Raw genomic sequence first — 17,019 nt, 5'->3', positions numbered from 1 at the left:
GTAAGGGCATCAAGGGATATGGAGAAAAAAGTTGGTAAGTGAAGTTAAGATTTTTAATTTTGCATTTATAGTGTTATTCACTGCCCCTCAACATCCTGAAATACCTTAGTCAATGAATTCCTTAGTAGTAAGAGTCGCTGTTGTCATATCTGAGGCAAGGTACCATGCTGTAATAGAATGGCAAAATAGGCTCAAAGGGATGAATAGGTCACTCCTGCTCCTAACTACTTTCTTTTTTTTAAATAATACTTCTCATCCCAAATCTTAGTTAGCCACAGAAATCATTTCACTGAGAAGTAGAGATGGTAATAAGCCCACGGAATGATGTGATTTTTCCACCTCCCCAAACTCCCAGTCAGACTGCCACAGGGGCTGAGAAATTATCTCATAGGGATGGGAGGGAAAATCAGATATGCCAAGTCTCTACTGGACTGCTCTTGTACCTCAGCCAAGAGGTTCTAGGAGCAAGGTGGGTGCCCTATCCTCTTCAGCTTTTATTCACAAAACAATAAAAACAGATAATTAAGGTGAAGATAGTATAATTCTCCTCACTGGAGAATACATTTCCTCCTTTTAAAAAAAAAACTTGCAACTTTCATTACATTGGAAAACTGAACAGAGGCACAACCTAGCGGCCTGTGGCATTAGAATAATGAAAGCCAGTATGATCTATCTGCTATCAGTGATGGAAAATAAAGCATATATATTTTCATGTTTTAGAATATTTGCATTTGAACAGATTGCACAATTATAGAAACTAGGTGGAAGAATTTACTGAGCACAGCAGCCTTACAGGGTTAGGAATTTACTGAGCCCAACAAGAGCTGCCATTACTCGGGCAAGGCACGGCTGGGAAGTGTTACAGAATCTGGTAAAACAAGGCTGGAATTGGAAGGTTATCACTCACGGAGGATGATGGCAAGTTGATATGGCCCAAATGAATAACGGACCTGGATTGACATTAGTAAAGGAACAATTATTTACCATGTTCCTACAGGAGGGGGGAGTTAGTGGATGGAGCAATACAAGCAAGGTGTGTTAGTATCATTCAGATTTTGCTTTAGTGCTCATTTGGAAAGCCAGGGAATGAACACTTGAAGGCTTTGACAATGAGATTTTTCTTTATAAATAATTAGATGTTTGATAGAATGTAAGATTAGGTTAGAATTTGCTTCAATCAGAAAATATTTAAACTAAAAATGAAGAAGCCAAGAAATATAGCATAGGTTGAACAGTCATGATTGAAAGAAGTGATGCATTAAGAAACCAATAGGCTAACAATCAAATACCTGGCATCAGGAGCTCAATACTATTGATAAAACTTCCACATCAATTTAAAGAACAATGAGAAGCCAGGTTGGAGGGCTTGACGAATATATACAGAAAGAGCCAAAGTCTGTGTTGCAGGAACAGCAAATTGGTACAGAGGTAGTATTGTCAAAGAAGAGGGCCAATTAATGATAAAGGGATTATAAAAGTCAACTTGTGTAGAACCAGTGACATGAACAGAAATAATCAATATAGTAATGGACAACTGTCAGGGTAAAAGATAAGGAGTAATCAGACCATGTCATTATGCTAATGAACTAAAAAATCATCCAGATTACTCAGGCAGAATCTACCTTTAACAAATCCTTACTATGATACATTCTCTTCCTTCGCTGAACCTGAAGACCGTTTCCCCAGACTTGGCAATCTTAACCAGGTTGTGGTAATTATTTGCAGGATTTAGCTCAAAAGTTACTTAAAATTAGATGTTGTTCCGAAAAAAGGGATGTCACCGAGTTCAGATAATGTAGGTAGTTGGGACCAAGGGATAGTTTCATAAAATTGGGTGTGTAAAGGCACCAGAATACTGCCATGGTGTCCTCCTTGTGCGTTTTAACAATTCTTCAAACGATGACTGGACAGGTCCTCATTGGGTGGGACACTTCCCCTCATACCAGAAAAAACACATACAACACTTAAACCTCAGCACTTTCTTTGAAATTTACCCAGCAGCAAATGTTTTGTTATCTTCAGAAAATCACCATTACCCAAAGCTACTGTTATGAGCTATGCTGATAAATATAAAAGTATCCCAAAACGATAATTTGGAACACTGGTTTTTATCTCTGGGATCATTCTTCCATGCACTAGTTTTTTTAAATATACCACTACTACAAATAATGGTGTTCGCAAGCTGTGTTCTATAGACCATAGAAATCCACCTGAAAAGGCACTGTTCAAATACTAGACAGGGTTTAGAATTTGCAAAGTATTAAGTTTATTACATTTTGCATCCAAGGATGGAGTGCAAGTTAAAGAATGCACAAAATACTAATCTATTGGCTTTGCTACAGATCTATTAATAAATAGACCTATTATAAATACTTAAATTAATGAGGACTATTATTTGTAGGAATATAGAATCCCTACAGTTCAGAAGGAGGCCATTCAGCCATTGAGTCTGCACTGACCCTCCAAAAGAGCCTCACGCCCTGCACTGACCCTCCAAAAGAGCCTCCCGCCCTATCTCCATAACCCAACCTAATCTTTTGGACACCAAGGGCAATTTAACATGGCCAATCCACAGCGTGCACAGCTTTGGACTGTGGGAGGAAACCGGAGCACCTGGAGGAAACCCACAGACACAGGGCGAAAGTGTAAACTCCACACTGCACTGTCACCCAAGGCCAGAATTGAACCCGGGTCCCTGGCATTGTAAGGCAGCAGTGCTAACTGCGCCACATTCCATGCCTAGATACAGTGAAAGTCTCCTGTTCAATACCTGCGCTTTCCAAAAGTAACCAAATATTGGGCATTCCAAGGAACATTCAGCTTCGTAGGATGCCACAGCTCCCTTTACAAGTGACCTTTGATACAGTGTAGGTAAATGGTGTAAAAGACCAATATAATTCAGATTGCACATTAGGGACACATATCCTATTTACTCAAGGTTCAGGTTGGCAGAGCCAAGGCAGGAGGATCCACAATTATGCACAAGGCTTAACTAATTAAAATTGCACACATTTAAAAAATCTTTGTCACAAGTAGGCTTACATTAATACTGCAATGAAGTTACCATGAAAAGCCCCTAGTCACCACATCTCAGCACCTGTTAGAGTACAGAGGGGGAATTCAGAATGTCCAATTCACCTAACAGCACATCTTTTGGGAAGAAACCGGAGCACCCAGAGGAAACCCACGCAGACAAGGGGAGAACATGCAGACTCCGCCCAGACAGTGACCCAAGCCAGGAATCGAACTAAGACCCTGGTGCTGTGAAGCAACAATGCTAACCACTGTGCTACCGTGCCGCCCGTACGAGTAGAGCACTGATAAGCGTCACTATCCTTACAGGGCTATCTGGCACAGAATGGAAAGAAATAGAGTTCTTGGGAGATCTCTGCAGGATAAAATCATAAGCTAGACTGCTGCTCAACCAACAATATCCTCGCTTACGAATTATGCATTCATAAAGTTATTCATTCAAACAAGCATTTGAAGTAATCAAATAAGTGGAACCCTGAGTTAGCAGTTTAAAAGCTTAAGTTTCAAATCCAATCCATTGAAAAATACAGACTAAAAACAATTTGTTCAAGAGGTCAATTTATTGCATTCAGAAATTATAAAATGTTAAGATCCTGTTCAAACTGATAACAAAAACAAACGTGACAATGTTAAAAAACAGACAGAAGTAAATATTGTTCACATCAAAAAACAATGTACGTCAGGTGGTAGAAGATCAAAAATATAATTATGACACAGTAAAGTGTGCATTTTCACTCATGTTGGTTAAAAAAAAAATCAAAGATCTAATATGATCAAATCCTCCATTTGCAGATCATTCTTAAATCACACAGAACACCGTTAATGTAATTTCTGTTGCATTCTATAAATACAATCGAATCAGTACCATGTAACAGATCAAGAATGTTTAATTCTGCATCCAAACCTCAACATTTGAAATCTTAGGCTTTATCACGTAAAAATAACATGACAACAAATACTCTATTCTGATCAAAAACGGATTTAAATCAGACATTTAACACATTGAAGGAATCCAACTTGTGCATCTTTAACCGAGTGTTTTCACTATCAAACTACCCCTAAAAATATATATATCCAAATATGTACTTTGGCCACAACACAATGAGGACATTGAATCCATATTGGCTCATGAAATAATGATATCCGTTTGCCCCTTCTTAAGACAATAATTTCCCTATAATGTGGGACAGCGAGATCATGTGAAATGCAGTGGAAATTAATTCCATTAAAATACACCTTTTCCAAATGCAATAAGTGTTTGTTTCAGGCAGTTTAAAAAAAAATTCCTTTCTCCTCCTGCAAATCTGCAAAAAGCAGCATTGTCTAACAAGCCATTTAATTTTAGTACAGGAATAGCTTGGTCACCGATTTAAGTGATGCATTTGAAAAGCAAATATTTGATGCCAATTCTGAAATCATTTAAAATGTTGAACCTTGACTGAAGATATTCTGCAATGTTCCTGCCATTCCCTAACCAGTTCCATCCCCAATTCCCATTTACAACTGTATATGAGAACTACAAAATTCCCCTGTAATCTTTATGGTTAACAACGTGACCAGATAAATAAAATCTAGTCATAAGATTCAGATTAGGCATCTGCAATAAATTTGATTGATGGGTTGCATCTGGGAATAAGACTGTGCGCTCAGAGTCTGTCTTCTTTGCAACTCCCAGAAAACTTGCAGTCAACACAGCAGTTCCATCGAAAGACCTCTGTCCTGGAAACTCTTACCATTTCTGAAACAGAAAAAGGCAACATGCATTTATATAGGGGATCATTACCACCGGACATCTCAAAGCACTTTATAGCCATCGAATGTCTTTTGAAGATCAATCATTGTTGGAATGGATGAAACACAGCAGTCAATTGAAGATGTGTGAAAGTGACCAGATTTTTTTAATTTTTATAAAAGTGATGTTGATTGAGGAATACATATTGTCCAGGACACAGGAAAACTTGCCCTTTTCCTCTTCACAATAGTGCCATGGATCTTTTTCATCCAACTGATCGGGCAAATGGAGTGTCAGTTTAATAACTCATCCAAAAAGCATCACCTCCAACAGTGCAGAGCTCCCCCTCAGCACTGCACTAGAGTGTCAGCCTTCTTTTATTCAAGCCCAAAAAACAACATTTTCGATTTTCTAACAGAAAACATCCTCCCATCTAGCCCACTCAAGCGGGTGTAAAATGCCATTTGGTTTCATATGGTAATGCTGTGACCTTGCATTATCATTCACCACCTGACTCCTCCTCAGAAACAATATAACACTCCTGATATTTGCTTTCTATTTACTTTTTAAAAATCCGCTAAATTTTAAAAACCTGATCAGCACCTCATGACTCGAGTCTCCTGACTCGAGTCTCCTAAGAGCTTTGTTATCATAGCTCAATAATGGAATGGATTTCATGCTTTTTTTCCATTCCTGCAGAACTTTCCACCTCATCTGATGTGACAATGTTAAAACAAACAGACCAAAGTAAATATCGTCTACATCAAAAAGCTATGTGCTACATGGCGGCAGAAGATCAAAATTGCAGTCATGACAAGGTAAAGAGTACCACACAAATGCATTTTCATTCATAGTGATTAAAGAAACACAACCATCTTCCATTTGTAGTGCAGCCTTAATCACACAGGACATTGTTAATTTCTGTTGCATTCTAATAGAATCAGTACTGATACGTTCAGTCCCAACAGTGTTTAATTCTGCATCCAAGTCTCTAGATAGTTGAAATCTGAGGATTTGTCACATCAAACAAAATCCGACACTGGATAACAAATACTCTGTATTCTGGCCAAGAACTGAAGATAGATCAGGCATTTAACACATTGAAGGAACCAAACTGGTGCATCTTTAAATTTATTTTTTCACTATCAAACTAGCCGCATCCTAAAAATGTCAAACATGTACCTTGGCCACAACACAATGAAGACATCAAAATCCAGCGTAGCTCAAGAAATAATATTAAGTCTGTTTGCCTCCATCACACTAAGGAGACAATTTACTTAGCTCAGTTGGCTGGAAAGCAGCTGGTTCATGATGCAGAGCAAGGCCAACAGTGTGGGTCCAATTCTCATCCCGGCTGAAGTTGTTCATGAAGGCCCCGCCTACTCAACCTTGCCTCTAGTATGAGGTGTGGTGATCCTCAGGTTAAATGACCAACAGTCAGCTCTCCCTGCTAAAAAGGGGAAAGCAGCCTACAGTCATCTGGGACTATGGCGACTAAGTGGGACAACAAGAGCAAGAGCTGAGTCCACAAAAGATCAGCCACGATCTCAATGAATGGCGGAGCAGGCTCAAAGGGCCAGATGGCCTTTCGAAAAACAAAACAGCACCAGATAACCTAATGAATTGTGAAATGCTGCTGTAACTAATTCCATTAAAATGCACCGTTACCAAACCACCTTTTGAAAGATGGAAAGTTCTAATGGATGTGTGAATGAAAATGGCATGAAATCCATCCCATTGAGTTGTGATAAGACTCGTAAGATGCTGATCAGATTGCTAATATTGAGTGGACCTTTGTAAAGTGAATAGAGAACAATATATTGGGGAATGTTATATTATCTCTGTTGAGACTCCCATGATTTGAAATGTCCAATTTAGATAACACCAACAGAGCGGTGCTTCGGAGGGAAAGCTCAATAGTACCCATTTGCAGCTTTCAAAAAAAAAAAAAAAAAAAAAAAAATTTGGTCTAAAACTTGGAGAAAACCACGATCTGCAACCCTCTAATTCCCTCTCTACCCTTTGCCATACAATGCTTTTGATCAAAATCCTCTATGATGTGGAAATCATCATGCAGTTGACAAAACAGTGGTAGCCAAATTAAAACATCAAGACTGTGCTTCTCGAGCGTTATCAAACAAAATTTAATGCCAAACCACAATGAATTACATTAGTTTCAAGGAGCATCCTAAAGAGGCAAAAAAAAAAGCTTCCTTAAATCAATCCAGTTATTCTTGCAAATCCAGGAAATGCTTAATATTAACCATTAAAAAGGACAACATTGTTTAGCTGCAAAACAAATAAATGCTATATTGAAACAATGGCTCACTCATATCCCAGTGCCATTTTCAGAAGAGGCAGGAATATGGGTGTAGAAGCAGCACTGACTAGGTTCCAGGTTGGCGGGATGCAGAATCAGCTACTCCACTAAGATTTTGAACTTAGGCATGGCACTAAAACAACCAGTTCGCAACCACATCTGCAAAGATTGATCACTGTTGGTGGATGTAGAGGAAAAATCGGAGTTTAACTGTTTAATAAGTTATCCACTCTTTCCCAATTTTGAAATCTCTTATATAAAAAAAAAAACTTTGCAGACAATTGGTGTGGAGAAAACAGAAAAGGGAAATTGAAAATGCTGTTCTTTCACAGATTACTGGACCAAAGAGGGGATATTTAGAATCATAGAATCGCTACAGTGTAGAAGGAGGATATTTGGCCCATCGAGTCACCACGGACTCTTTTTTTGGGCCCACGCCACACCTCAAACCATGTAACCCCACCTACCCCTTTGGAAGGGCAATTTGGCATAGCCAATCCATCTAACTTGCACATCTTTGGATTGTGGGAGGAAACAGGAGCACCCAGAAGAAACCCACGCAGACACGGGGAGAAAGTGCATACTCCACAGTCCCCGAGGCTGGAATTGAATTCAACCCTTGGCACGTGAACCAACAGTGCTAACCACTATGCCAATTGCGGTGTATAAAATCATGAGACACCTAGATAGAGTGGATATGAAGGAATTATTTCAAGAACCAGGAGGCACAGATGCAAAGTAATTGACGGAAGGATCAGAGGGTACCGAAACCTACATGGCTACGGACCAAGATCTGGAAAGTGGGATTAGACCAGATATCTTTTTCAGATACGCAGGGACAGAATGGGCCGCATGGCCACCTGTATTTCAAATCTATATCCTTGTTGTACAGTACCTGTTTATTCATTATCTCATCTCTTGTAGTGAAAGTTGGTGCATCTTCAACATTAACTCCATCTGCCATTTCCAAAACCTTCTCCATAAGTTGCTCACTATAACTAAAAACAGTACAAGTTACAGTACACCATTACACCACAGGTCATTGCAAAACACATCTGTGAATTTTTTTTAAAGTGAACTACATTCTTCTGTACACTAACCTTCGTAATTTTACAAATTAGTAAAATTCAGTTTAAGGAGAATAAGGGCGAGTCGCTTATTGTTGGCTTGTTTTAAGACGGGGTTGGGGGTAAAAAGAACACCCCGAAACTAACAACGTGGGGGACTTTGAGTTTCCGTTGAAGCCATGTTGCAATGGTACCGTGGACGAGGGGCGTTGCACTGTGCACCGAATTATTGGGGAAACCCCCTCTCCCTCGAGTTAATGCCTGGGGGGCGGGAGAGACCAGCAGCCGGCCTCGGGCTACTTGTGCAGCCAGTCTCAACAAGGCCTCTCTCTGGTCCGTCCAAGCGGACTCGCCGCCCAGACAGATCTCCCTACGCCTCCAATCCCCCCCTCGGGGAGGGAGCTAGCCAGCCGAGTGAAGCCCCGGCCACCCCCTACCTAACCTTCCCCTCCCTCGGCTTACCGGCAGCCCATGAAGATATGGTTGGCCCAGACCATGGAAAGAGCGACCAAGTAATCCATGCGCTCCCGCGGGTAGTGGGAGAGGTTCCGCGCCAGGAAACTCCGGCGCGCCGTCCAGTGTTTGTCGCTCTCGGACAGGCCCCGGAGCTGCTCCAGGCTCAGATCGGCCATCTCCCGGTTCCGCTTGAGGAAATCATCCAGGCTGGTATCCGCCATCTTCCCGGCAACACCCGCGCGCGGCTCCCGCTCCCGGCATGCCCTGCGAGCGGGCCGTGTGCTTGGCGCCCTCAGCATGTCGGAAGGCTGCAGTATCCCGGCTTCCGCAGGCCCCTTGAGCATCACCCACTCGATAGTGTTCAGAGAGCAGGAATTCCACTCCATTCATCATACACACACAAATCATTTTATGTTACTAATCATGCTCCCTCGCCCCCAAGTGCCTCACAGGAAATCATGTAATTTTGGTACTTCAGCCAGTTTGCACTGGCAAGGTCCCCACACACCTGAACTCAATGACCAGTTAACGTGACGATGGTTAAGGGATTTGTGTTAGCCAAGGCAGTGAGAGGAACTGTAACTCACTTTGAAGTAGAGCTCCTTCAGCTAGGAATAGGAGGTAGACCATTCCAGCCTTCAATGGCTGATATATATTTTTTAATTCCAGCTATCATCCTTAGCTCTGGATCCTTTTGCTGTGCAAAAAAAATCTTATCAGTCTCAATTTACATAAGAAATAGAGCAGAAGTTATGACCTCTTGAGCCTGCTTCATTACTTAATAAGATTGTAGCTGATCTAATTTGTGACTTAACCCCACCCTCCCAAACCAAACCACTCCCTTCTGGATCAAAGATCTATCTAATTCAGCCATTAATATATAGTCTTCATTGCTGTCTGGGGCCGGGGTTTCCAAAAATTAACCCTCCTACCTATCTTTGTATGATGAGAAAATTTGGCTACTCAGTCCCTCAATCCAAGTTATTATTGATTGTAAATAGTTGAGACACTAGCAAATTCCTGTGGCATGCCACTAATTACAATTTCTGTTAGTTAACAAATCCTCTATCCATGCTAATATATTACCCCCAAAATACTGCGGTCTCATTTGTGCAGTAATCCTTTATGAGGCACTTTTAACAAATTTGGAAATACAAATACACATTTACAGGTTCCCCTTTATCGATCCTGCTTGTTACATCCTCAAAGAATTCTAATAAATTTATCAAGCACAATTTCTCTTTCATAAAACCATGTTGACTATTTGATTGTGTTATGATTCTCTAAATGTCCTGCAACTGCTTCCATCATTTCCCCAATAACAGATATTAGGAAACTGACATATAGCTTCCTGCTTTCTGTCTCCCTCCTTTCTTGAATAGAGGTGGTATATGTGCAATTTTCCAATCCATTGGGACCTTTCCAGAATCTATAGAATTTTGGAAGATCACGATGAGTGCATCCATTATCTCTAGTCAGTTCTTTTAAGGCACAAGGATGCAAACCATCAGCTCTAGGGGCCTGTCAGCTGTGAATCCTAGTTTTCCCAGTATTTTCTAGTGATTGGTGATTGTTTTAAGTTCGTCTCTCCCCTTTGCCCCTTGATTTTGTACTATCATTGGGATGCCTTTTGTGCGTCCTACCCTGACGACAGATGCAAAATATTTATTCAAATTTTCTGCCATTCCTTTGTTTCATATTATTAATCTCCAGTCTCATCCTTTAAAGGCTATGTTTACTTTAGCTACTCTTTTCATTTTTATATTTCTGTAGAAGTTTTTACTGTCTGTTTTTATATCTGTAGCTAATTTACTCTATTATTTCAAATATTCCGCCTTTATTATTTTTTTAGTCATCCTTTGCTGGTTTCTAAAATGTACTCAATCTTCAGCCCTACCACTAATCTTTGCAGCATTGTATGCTTTTTCTTCCAATTTGATAACATCCACAACTTCCTTTGATAGTGCATCCCTCTCGTGGAGTCTTTCTTTCTCAATGGAATATAACTTTGTTAAGCATTATGAAATATTGAAATATCTCCTTAAATGCTGATCTACTGTCTTACCTTTTCATCTATTTCCCCAATACTCTGTGGGAAACTCTGTATTCCTACCTTTGAAATTGCCTTCATTTAAGTTTAAGTCACTCGTTTCAGACCCAAGTTTCTCAACCTCAAACTGAATGTGAAATTTCAACATGTTATGATAACACTTACCTGGAGAGTCCTTTACTATGAGATGATTGATTAATTCTGTCTTATTACACATTAATAGATCTAAACTAGTCTGTAATCTGTTTGTTCCTGAACACATCATTCTAAGAAGCTTCCCAAACACATACTGTGAACTCATCCACAAGGCTACAGAAAAATACTTTTCACTGTACCTTGGTACACGTGACAATAAACAAAATCCAATCCAACCTTTGCATATTTGATTTGTCCAATTTATATGAAGATTGAAATCATCCACAATTATTGCAGTACCTTTATTACAAGCCTACATTTCTTCTTGATGTATACTACAAAGAACAAAGAAAAGTACAGAACAGGAACAGGCCCCTCAGCCATCCAAGCCTGCGCCGACCATGCTGCCCGTCTAAACTAAAATCTTCTACACTTCCGAGGTCCGTATCCCTCTATTCCCATCCTATTCATGTATTTGTCAAGATGCCCCTTAAACGCCACTAAAGAATAACAACAGTGTACCTACTGCTAGGAGGCCTGTAAACTACCCCCATCAGTATTTTTTTTACCATTGCTATTTCTTATCTCCACCAAACTAATTGTATATCCTGATTTTCCAAACCACGACTGACCTGACATCGTCCTTTATTAACAGAGCTACCACACCTCCTTTTCCTTTCTTCCTATTTTTCTGAAACATCAAATACTCATGAATATTCAGCTCTCAGCCTTGGTCACTTTGCAACTATGGCCGGAATTTTCTGCTTCCATTAGTATCGGGTGGTTCACTGATGGGAATGGAAAATGTGGCAAGAAGGCCAAAGCTGCATTTATGTTGGCATGAAAGCTTGCCGCGATCATCCCTTCCCCCTGCCAGGCAGTGGCGTGTTTCCTGCCGTTCACGGTCAGGAATCTCATTATCAGACTGATATGCTGGAATAATAATCCTCACTCAAATAATCCATCCATGGCGACATGTTTTCAGAATGGTGCGAATCACAACTGACTTTAAAAGGCATGCAACTGACAAGTACCCCTGCAAGGGGAGCGCGGAGGTGAGCTCAGTGATCGTGGAGTAGTTGCATGTACTTTAAAAAAATATTTTTATTTGCCATATTTTCATCATTTTTGCCATACAAAGAAAGAAAACAGCAACAGAACAACCCCAACAATATAAAACATAGACTCGCAGAACAAAAATAACGGCAACCAACCACTGAAAGTGCGTAATAAACAAACCCCAAGAATTGTAGAACTCCTCTTTTGCCCCCCTCAGCTCAAACTTCATCTTCTCCAGGGTCAAGAACTCCAGCAGGTCCCCCAGCCATGCCGAAGCACGGGGCGGAGAAGCTGACCTTCACCCCAACAAGACCCGCCTACGAGTGATCAGCGAGGCGAAGACTAAAATGTCTGCCCCCACACCCGCCTGCAACTCGGGCCGGCCTGACACCCCAAAAATGGTTTCTAGGGGACCAGGCTCCAGATCCATATGCAAAACCACTGAGATAGTGTGAAATACTTCCCGCCAATATCTTCCAGTTTCGGGCAGGACCAAAGCATATGAACATGGTTTTTCAGGGGGGGGAGGGGGGGGTTGGCACGTGGCGCAGTGGTTAGCACTGGGACGAAGGCACTGAGGACCCGGCTTCGAATCTCAGGCCTTAGTCACTGTCCGTGTGGAGTTTGCACATTCCCCCTGTGTCTGCGTGGGTTTCACCCCCACAACCCAAAGATGTGCTGGTTAGGTGGATTGGCCATGCTAAATTGCCCCTTAATTGGAAAAAAAATAATTGGGTACTCTAAATTTATTTTTTTTAAACATGGTTCGTGGGGCCCCACCCACATCGCTCACAAACATCCTCGATGCCCTCAAACAGCCGGCTTATCTTTGATTTTGAGAGGTGCGCCCTTTACACAACCTGCAATTGTATCAACCTTGTGCACGCTGTTGAGGCATTCACACTTCACAGCACCTCACACCATAGTCCCTCTTCCATCGCCCCCCCCCCCCCCCCCCCTCAGCTCTTCCTCCCACTTCACCTTAACCCCCTCCATGGACACCCTGTCCTCCAGGATCCTCCCATACATCGCTGATACAACCCCCATCTCCAACCCCCCCTGCTTACAGTACCGCCTCCACAGCAAGGAGGCCGGCGCTACTGGGAAGGTCGGGAAAACCTTCCTTGCAAAATCTTTAACCTGCAGGTACATAAACCCTTCCCCCTGTGCCAGCCCGTATTTCTCTCCCAGCTCCTCCAAGTTCACAAATCGTCCCCCAAGAAACAGATCCTTCATTTCCTTAATCCTCCTCTCGTCCCAACTCCGAAACCTCGCAACCATCCTCCCTGGCTCGAGCCCATGATTCCCCCTAATCAGCATGCTCCCTGACCCAACTCCCAGATTAAAGTGCTGCCTAAACTGCCTCCAGATCTTCAAAGTGGCCACCACCACCGGACTCCCCGAATACTTACGCGGTACTATCGGAAACGGCGCCGTTGCCAGCACCCACAATCCTGACCCCCTACACGAGCCTTCCTCCAGCTTAACTCATCGGGGCTCCTTGCCCCCCTTATCCCAGCCCCGCACTTTCTCCGCATTCTCCACCCAGTAATAGTACAGTAGGTTTAAGGGAAGGATTTCCACCCCCTGTATCCTAAATTGCAGCGAAGCCCGGTTTCTGGCTACTTAAGCATAGGACGGGCAACGTGGGCTTTCCCCAACAGAGGCAAAGTGCTTCGAGCGATTGATCATGAAGCACATCACTTCCATACTCCCAGAACGCCTTGATCCACTGCAATTCGCATACCGCTGCAACCGGTCCACATCAGACGCCATTTCCCTGGCTCTACACTCATCCCTAGAGCATCTCGACAACAAGGACTCCTACATCAGACTCCTATTTATTGACTACAGCTCCGCCTTCAACACCATAATCCCAGCCAAGCTCATATCAAAGCTCCAAAACCTAGGACTTGGCTCCTCATTCTGCAACTGGATCCTCGATTTTTTGACCAACAGACCCCAAAGTGATCCGTGACAAACATGGCTGTAGATAATGTAAGCAGCTAGAGGATTTCCTGATCATAACTATTGATCTAGAAGCTAAACTGCAGACAGCGAGTTATCACTGCTGCCTCACGGCACTGAGGTCCCAAGTTTGATCCCGGCTCTGGGTCACTGTCCGTGTGGAGTTTGCACATTCTCCCAATGTTTGCGTGGGTTTCACCTCCACAGCCCAAAGATGTGCAGGCTAGGTGGATTGGCCACGCTAAATTGCCCCTTAATTAGAAAAAATGAATTGGGTACTCTAAATGTATAAATAAATAAACTGCAGGGCAGCACGGTGGCGCAGTGGGTTAGCCCTGCTGCCTCATGGCGCCGAGGCCCCAGGTTCGATCCCAGCTCTGGGTCACTGTCCGTGTGGAGTTTGCACATTCTCCCCGTGTTTGCGTGGGTTTCGCCCCCACAACCCAAAAGATGTGTGCAGTTCTGGTCACCTCATTATAAGAAGGATGTGGAAGCATTGGAAAGGGTGCAAAGGAGATTTACCAGGATGCTGCCTGGTTTGCAGGATAGATCTTATGAGGAAAGGTTGAGGGAGCTAGGGCTTTTCTCTTTGGAATGGAGGAGGATGAGAGGCAACTTAATAGAGGTTTATAGGATAATGAGGGGGGTAGATAGAGTGGACGTTCAGAGACTATTTCCTTGGGTGGATGTAGCTGTTACAAGGGGGCATAACTATAAGATTCAGGTTGGGTGGGAGATATAGGAGGGATGTCCGAGGTAGGTTCTTTACTCAGAGAGTGGTTAGGGTGTAGAATGGACTGCCTGCTGTGATAGTGGAGTCGGACACTTTAGGAACTTTCAAGCGGTTATTGGATAGGCACATGGAGCACACCAGAATGACAGGGAGTGGGATAGCTTGATCTTGGTTTCGGACAATGCACAACATCGAGGGTCAAAGGGCCTGTTCTGTGCTGTACTGTTCTATGTTCTATGTGCAGGCTAGATGGACTGGCCACACTAAATTGCCCTTTAATTGGAAAAAATGAATTGGGTACTCTAAAGTTGAAAAAAATAGAAAAATAAATAAACCTCAGATGCGGTGAAACATAAGGGAGGGAGAGAAATATCTAGATACTTTGTTCCCGAAGATGGTTATGCCTCTTAGAATCGGGTCATCTGTTTTGGTCTGCAGTGAGTGACAAGAGGATGTGACCATGAGTGAGGCAGGTAAAGGGGCCGAGCAGAAAGTAGTGGAGGATCCTCAGAATTTGCAATTATCAAACAGATTAGAGGTGATCACTTTAATAAGGACCACAAGGAGTCCACACTGAGTAACTTGATTTATTCACAAGTATGGTATAGGCACTTCCCTGTAGATCCCTTCCAAGTCTCTCTCTGGTTGGTGCCTTACTGGCCAACCTTTTATACAATGCTAAATGGAATTCCCCCGCCCCTCAGTGGGGGAGCTCGTACTCGGTGAGAACCATGCGGAAGATCATCATTCCCATGCAGGATATTACACTCACAGCCTGTGTGGATGAAAGCGAGGTGTGCAAGGTGGATAGGCAGGCTGTCCATGGCACCATGATACAGGAAGCCCGATCAAGTGGGGGGCACAAACAGGAATGTAGTGGCAGTAGGGGACAATATTGACAGGGATAGACACTGTTCTCTGCAACAAAGAACAAAAGTCCAGACAGCTGTGTTGCCTGCCCAGTTCAGGACATCTGCCCAGGGCTGGAGAGGTTTTTTGCAGTGGAAGGGGGAGGATCCAGTTGTCATGATCCATGTAGGCACCAATGATATAGACAGGACAAAGAAAGTGGTTCTGCATAGTCAGTATGAGAGGCTATCAAATTAAGAAGCTGAATCTCAAAGGTAAATCTGGATTACCTGAGCCATATGCAGATTGGCAAATAATATTAGAGAGATGAATGTGTGCCTCAAAGACTGAGGCACCAGTACTGGAGAAAGTGGGGGCTGAACCGTTGGAATGGTCTACACCCAAACCATGCTGCATCTAGTGTTCTTGCTGGGGACGTAGAGAGGGCTATAAACTAAACAAGGGAGGTGAGGGATCAAGCTTGAGTAAATATAGCAAATGAAAGGATAGATTCAAGGCAGGAATGCAAAATAGTAATATAGGAAATGAGGGTAGCAGGAAGGGACAGAGAGATAAAACCTAAGAATACACCGACATTCAAGACTAATTGTTGCAAAGGTAACACCATACCAATACCGTGGAATTATCATTGAATCCCTACAGTGCTGAAGGAGGCCATTCGGCCCATCTAGTCTGCACCAACCCTTTGAAAGAATGCCCTACCTAGGCATACTCCATCCCCTTAACCCTACCAAACCTACACATCTTTGGACACTAAGGGGCAAATAAGCATGTCCAATTCACCTAACCTGCATAACTTTGGACTGTGGAAGGAAACCAGAGCACATGGAGGAAACCCGCGTAGTCAAGGGGAGAAAGTGCAAACTCCACCCAGACAGTCAGCCAAGGGCGGAATTAACTCAGGTCCCTGGCACTGTGAGGCAGCAGTGCTAACCACTGCACCGCCATGTCATCCTCTGTATCTGAATGCACATGGCATTCATAACAAACTAAATTAATTGATATTGCACATTGAAGTAAATAAATATAATCTGATAGCCATTACGGAGACCTGGTAGCAGGAGGACAAGGATTGGATCCTGAATATTGAGGGGTATATGACATAGGAAGCTAGGCATAGGTGGAGGGGTAGCACTGTTGATCAAGGATGGCTTTGGTGCAATAGTTAGGGACGACCTTGGTTCAGGAGAGCAGGATGTAGAATTGGTTTGGGTGGAGGTAAGGAATAGTAGGGGAAAGAAGTCACTAGTGACAGTGGTCTATTGGCCCTGTAACAGTAACCACAATGGTGGAAAAAGTATACAAGAAGAAATATTGGGTGCTTGTGATAATGGGTCGGCAATAATCATATGTGATTTTAATCTACATATGGTGTGGAGATGCCGGCGTTGGACTGGAGTGGGCACAGGAAGAAGTCCAACAGGTTTGTTTGGAATCACTAGCTTTCAGAGCGCAGCTCCTTCATCAGGTGAGTGAAGAGGTGCGTTTCACAAACACATATAAACAAATTTAATGATGAAAGATGATACTTTGAATGCGAGTTTGTGCAGGCAATTAAGTCTTTACAGGTCCAGACAGTGCGACTGGAGAGAGAGA

At 42.8% G+C, this 17,019-nt stretch overlaps 1 protein-coding gene across 1 annotated transcript; it reads right to left on the bottom strand.

The window, feature by feature from the left end:
* Window positions 1-3,574: 3,574 nt before the first annotated feature.
* On the bottom strand, window positions 3,575-8,873 carry cdkn2aipnl (CDKN2A interacting protein N-terminal like). Its single transcript, XM_072512420.1, has 3 exons — window positions 8,615-8,873; window positions 7,981-8,083; window positions 3,575-4,771 (listed from the first exon to the last, which is right to left on the bottom strand). The coding sequence occupies exons 1-3, from the start codon at window positions 8,827-8,829 to the stop codon at window positions 4,763-4,765; spliced, it is 327 nt and encodes a 108-aa protein (XP_072368521.1). The 5' UTR covers window positions 8,830-8,873; the 3' UTR covers window positions 3,575-4,762.
* Between the last annotated feature and the right edge of the window lie 8,146 nt (window positions 8,874-17,019).

The sequence above is a fragment of the Scyliorhinus torazame genome, chromosome 7 (genome assembly GCF_047496885.1).
Source record: "Scyliorhinus torazame isolate Kashiwa2021f chromosome 7, sScyTor2.1, whole genome shotgun sequence".
Taxonomy (NCBI): Eukaryota; Metazoa; Chordata; class Chondrichthyes; order Carcharhiniformes; family Scyliorhinidae; genus Scyliorhinus; species Scyliorhinus torazame.
This window is presented reverse-complemented; position numbering and strand designations above follow the sequence as displayed.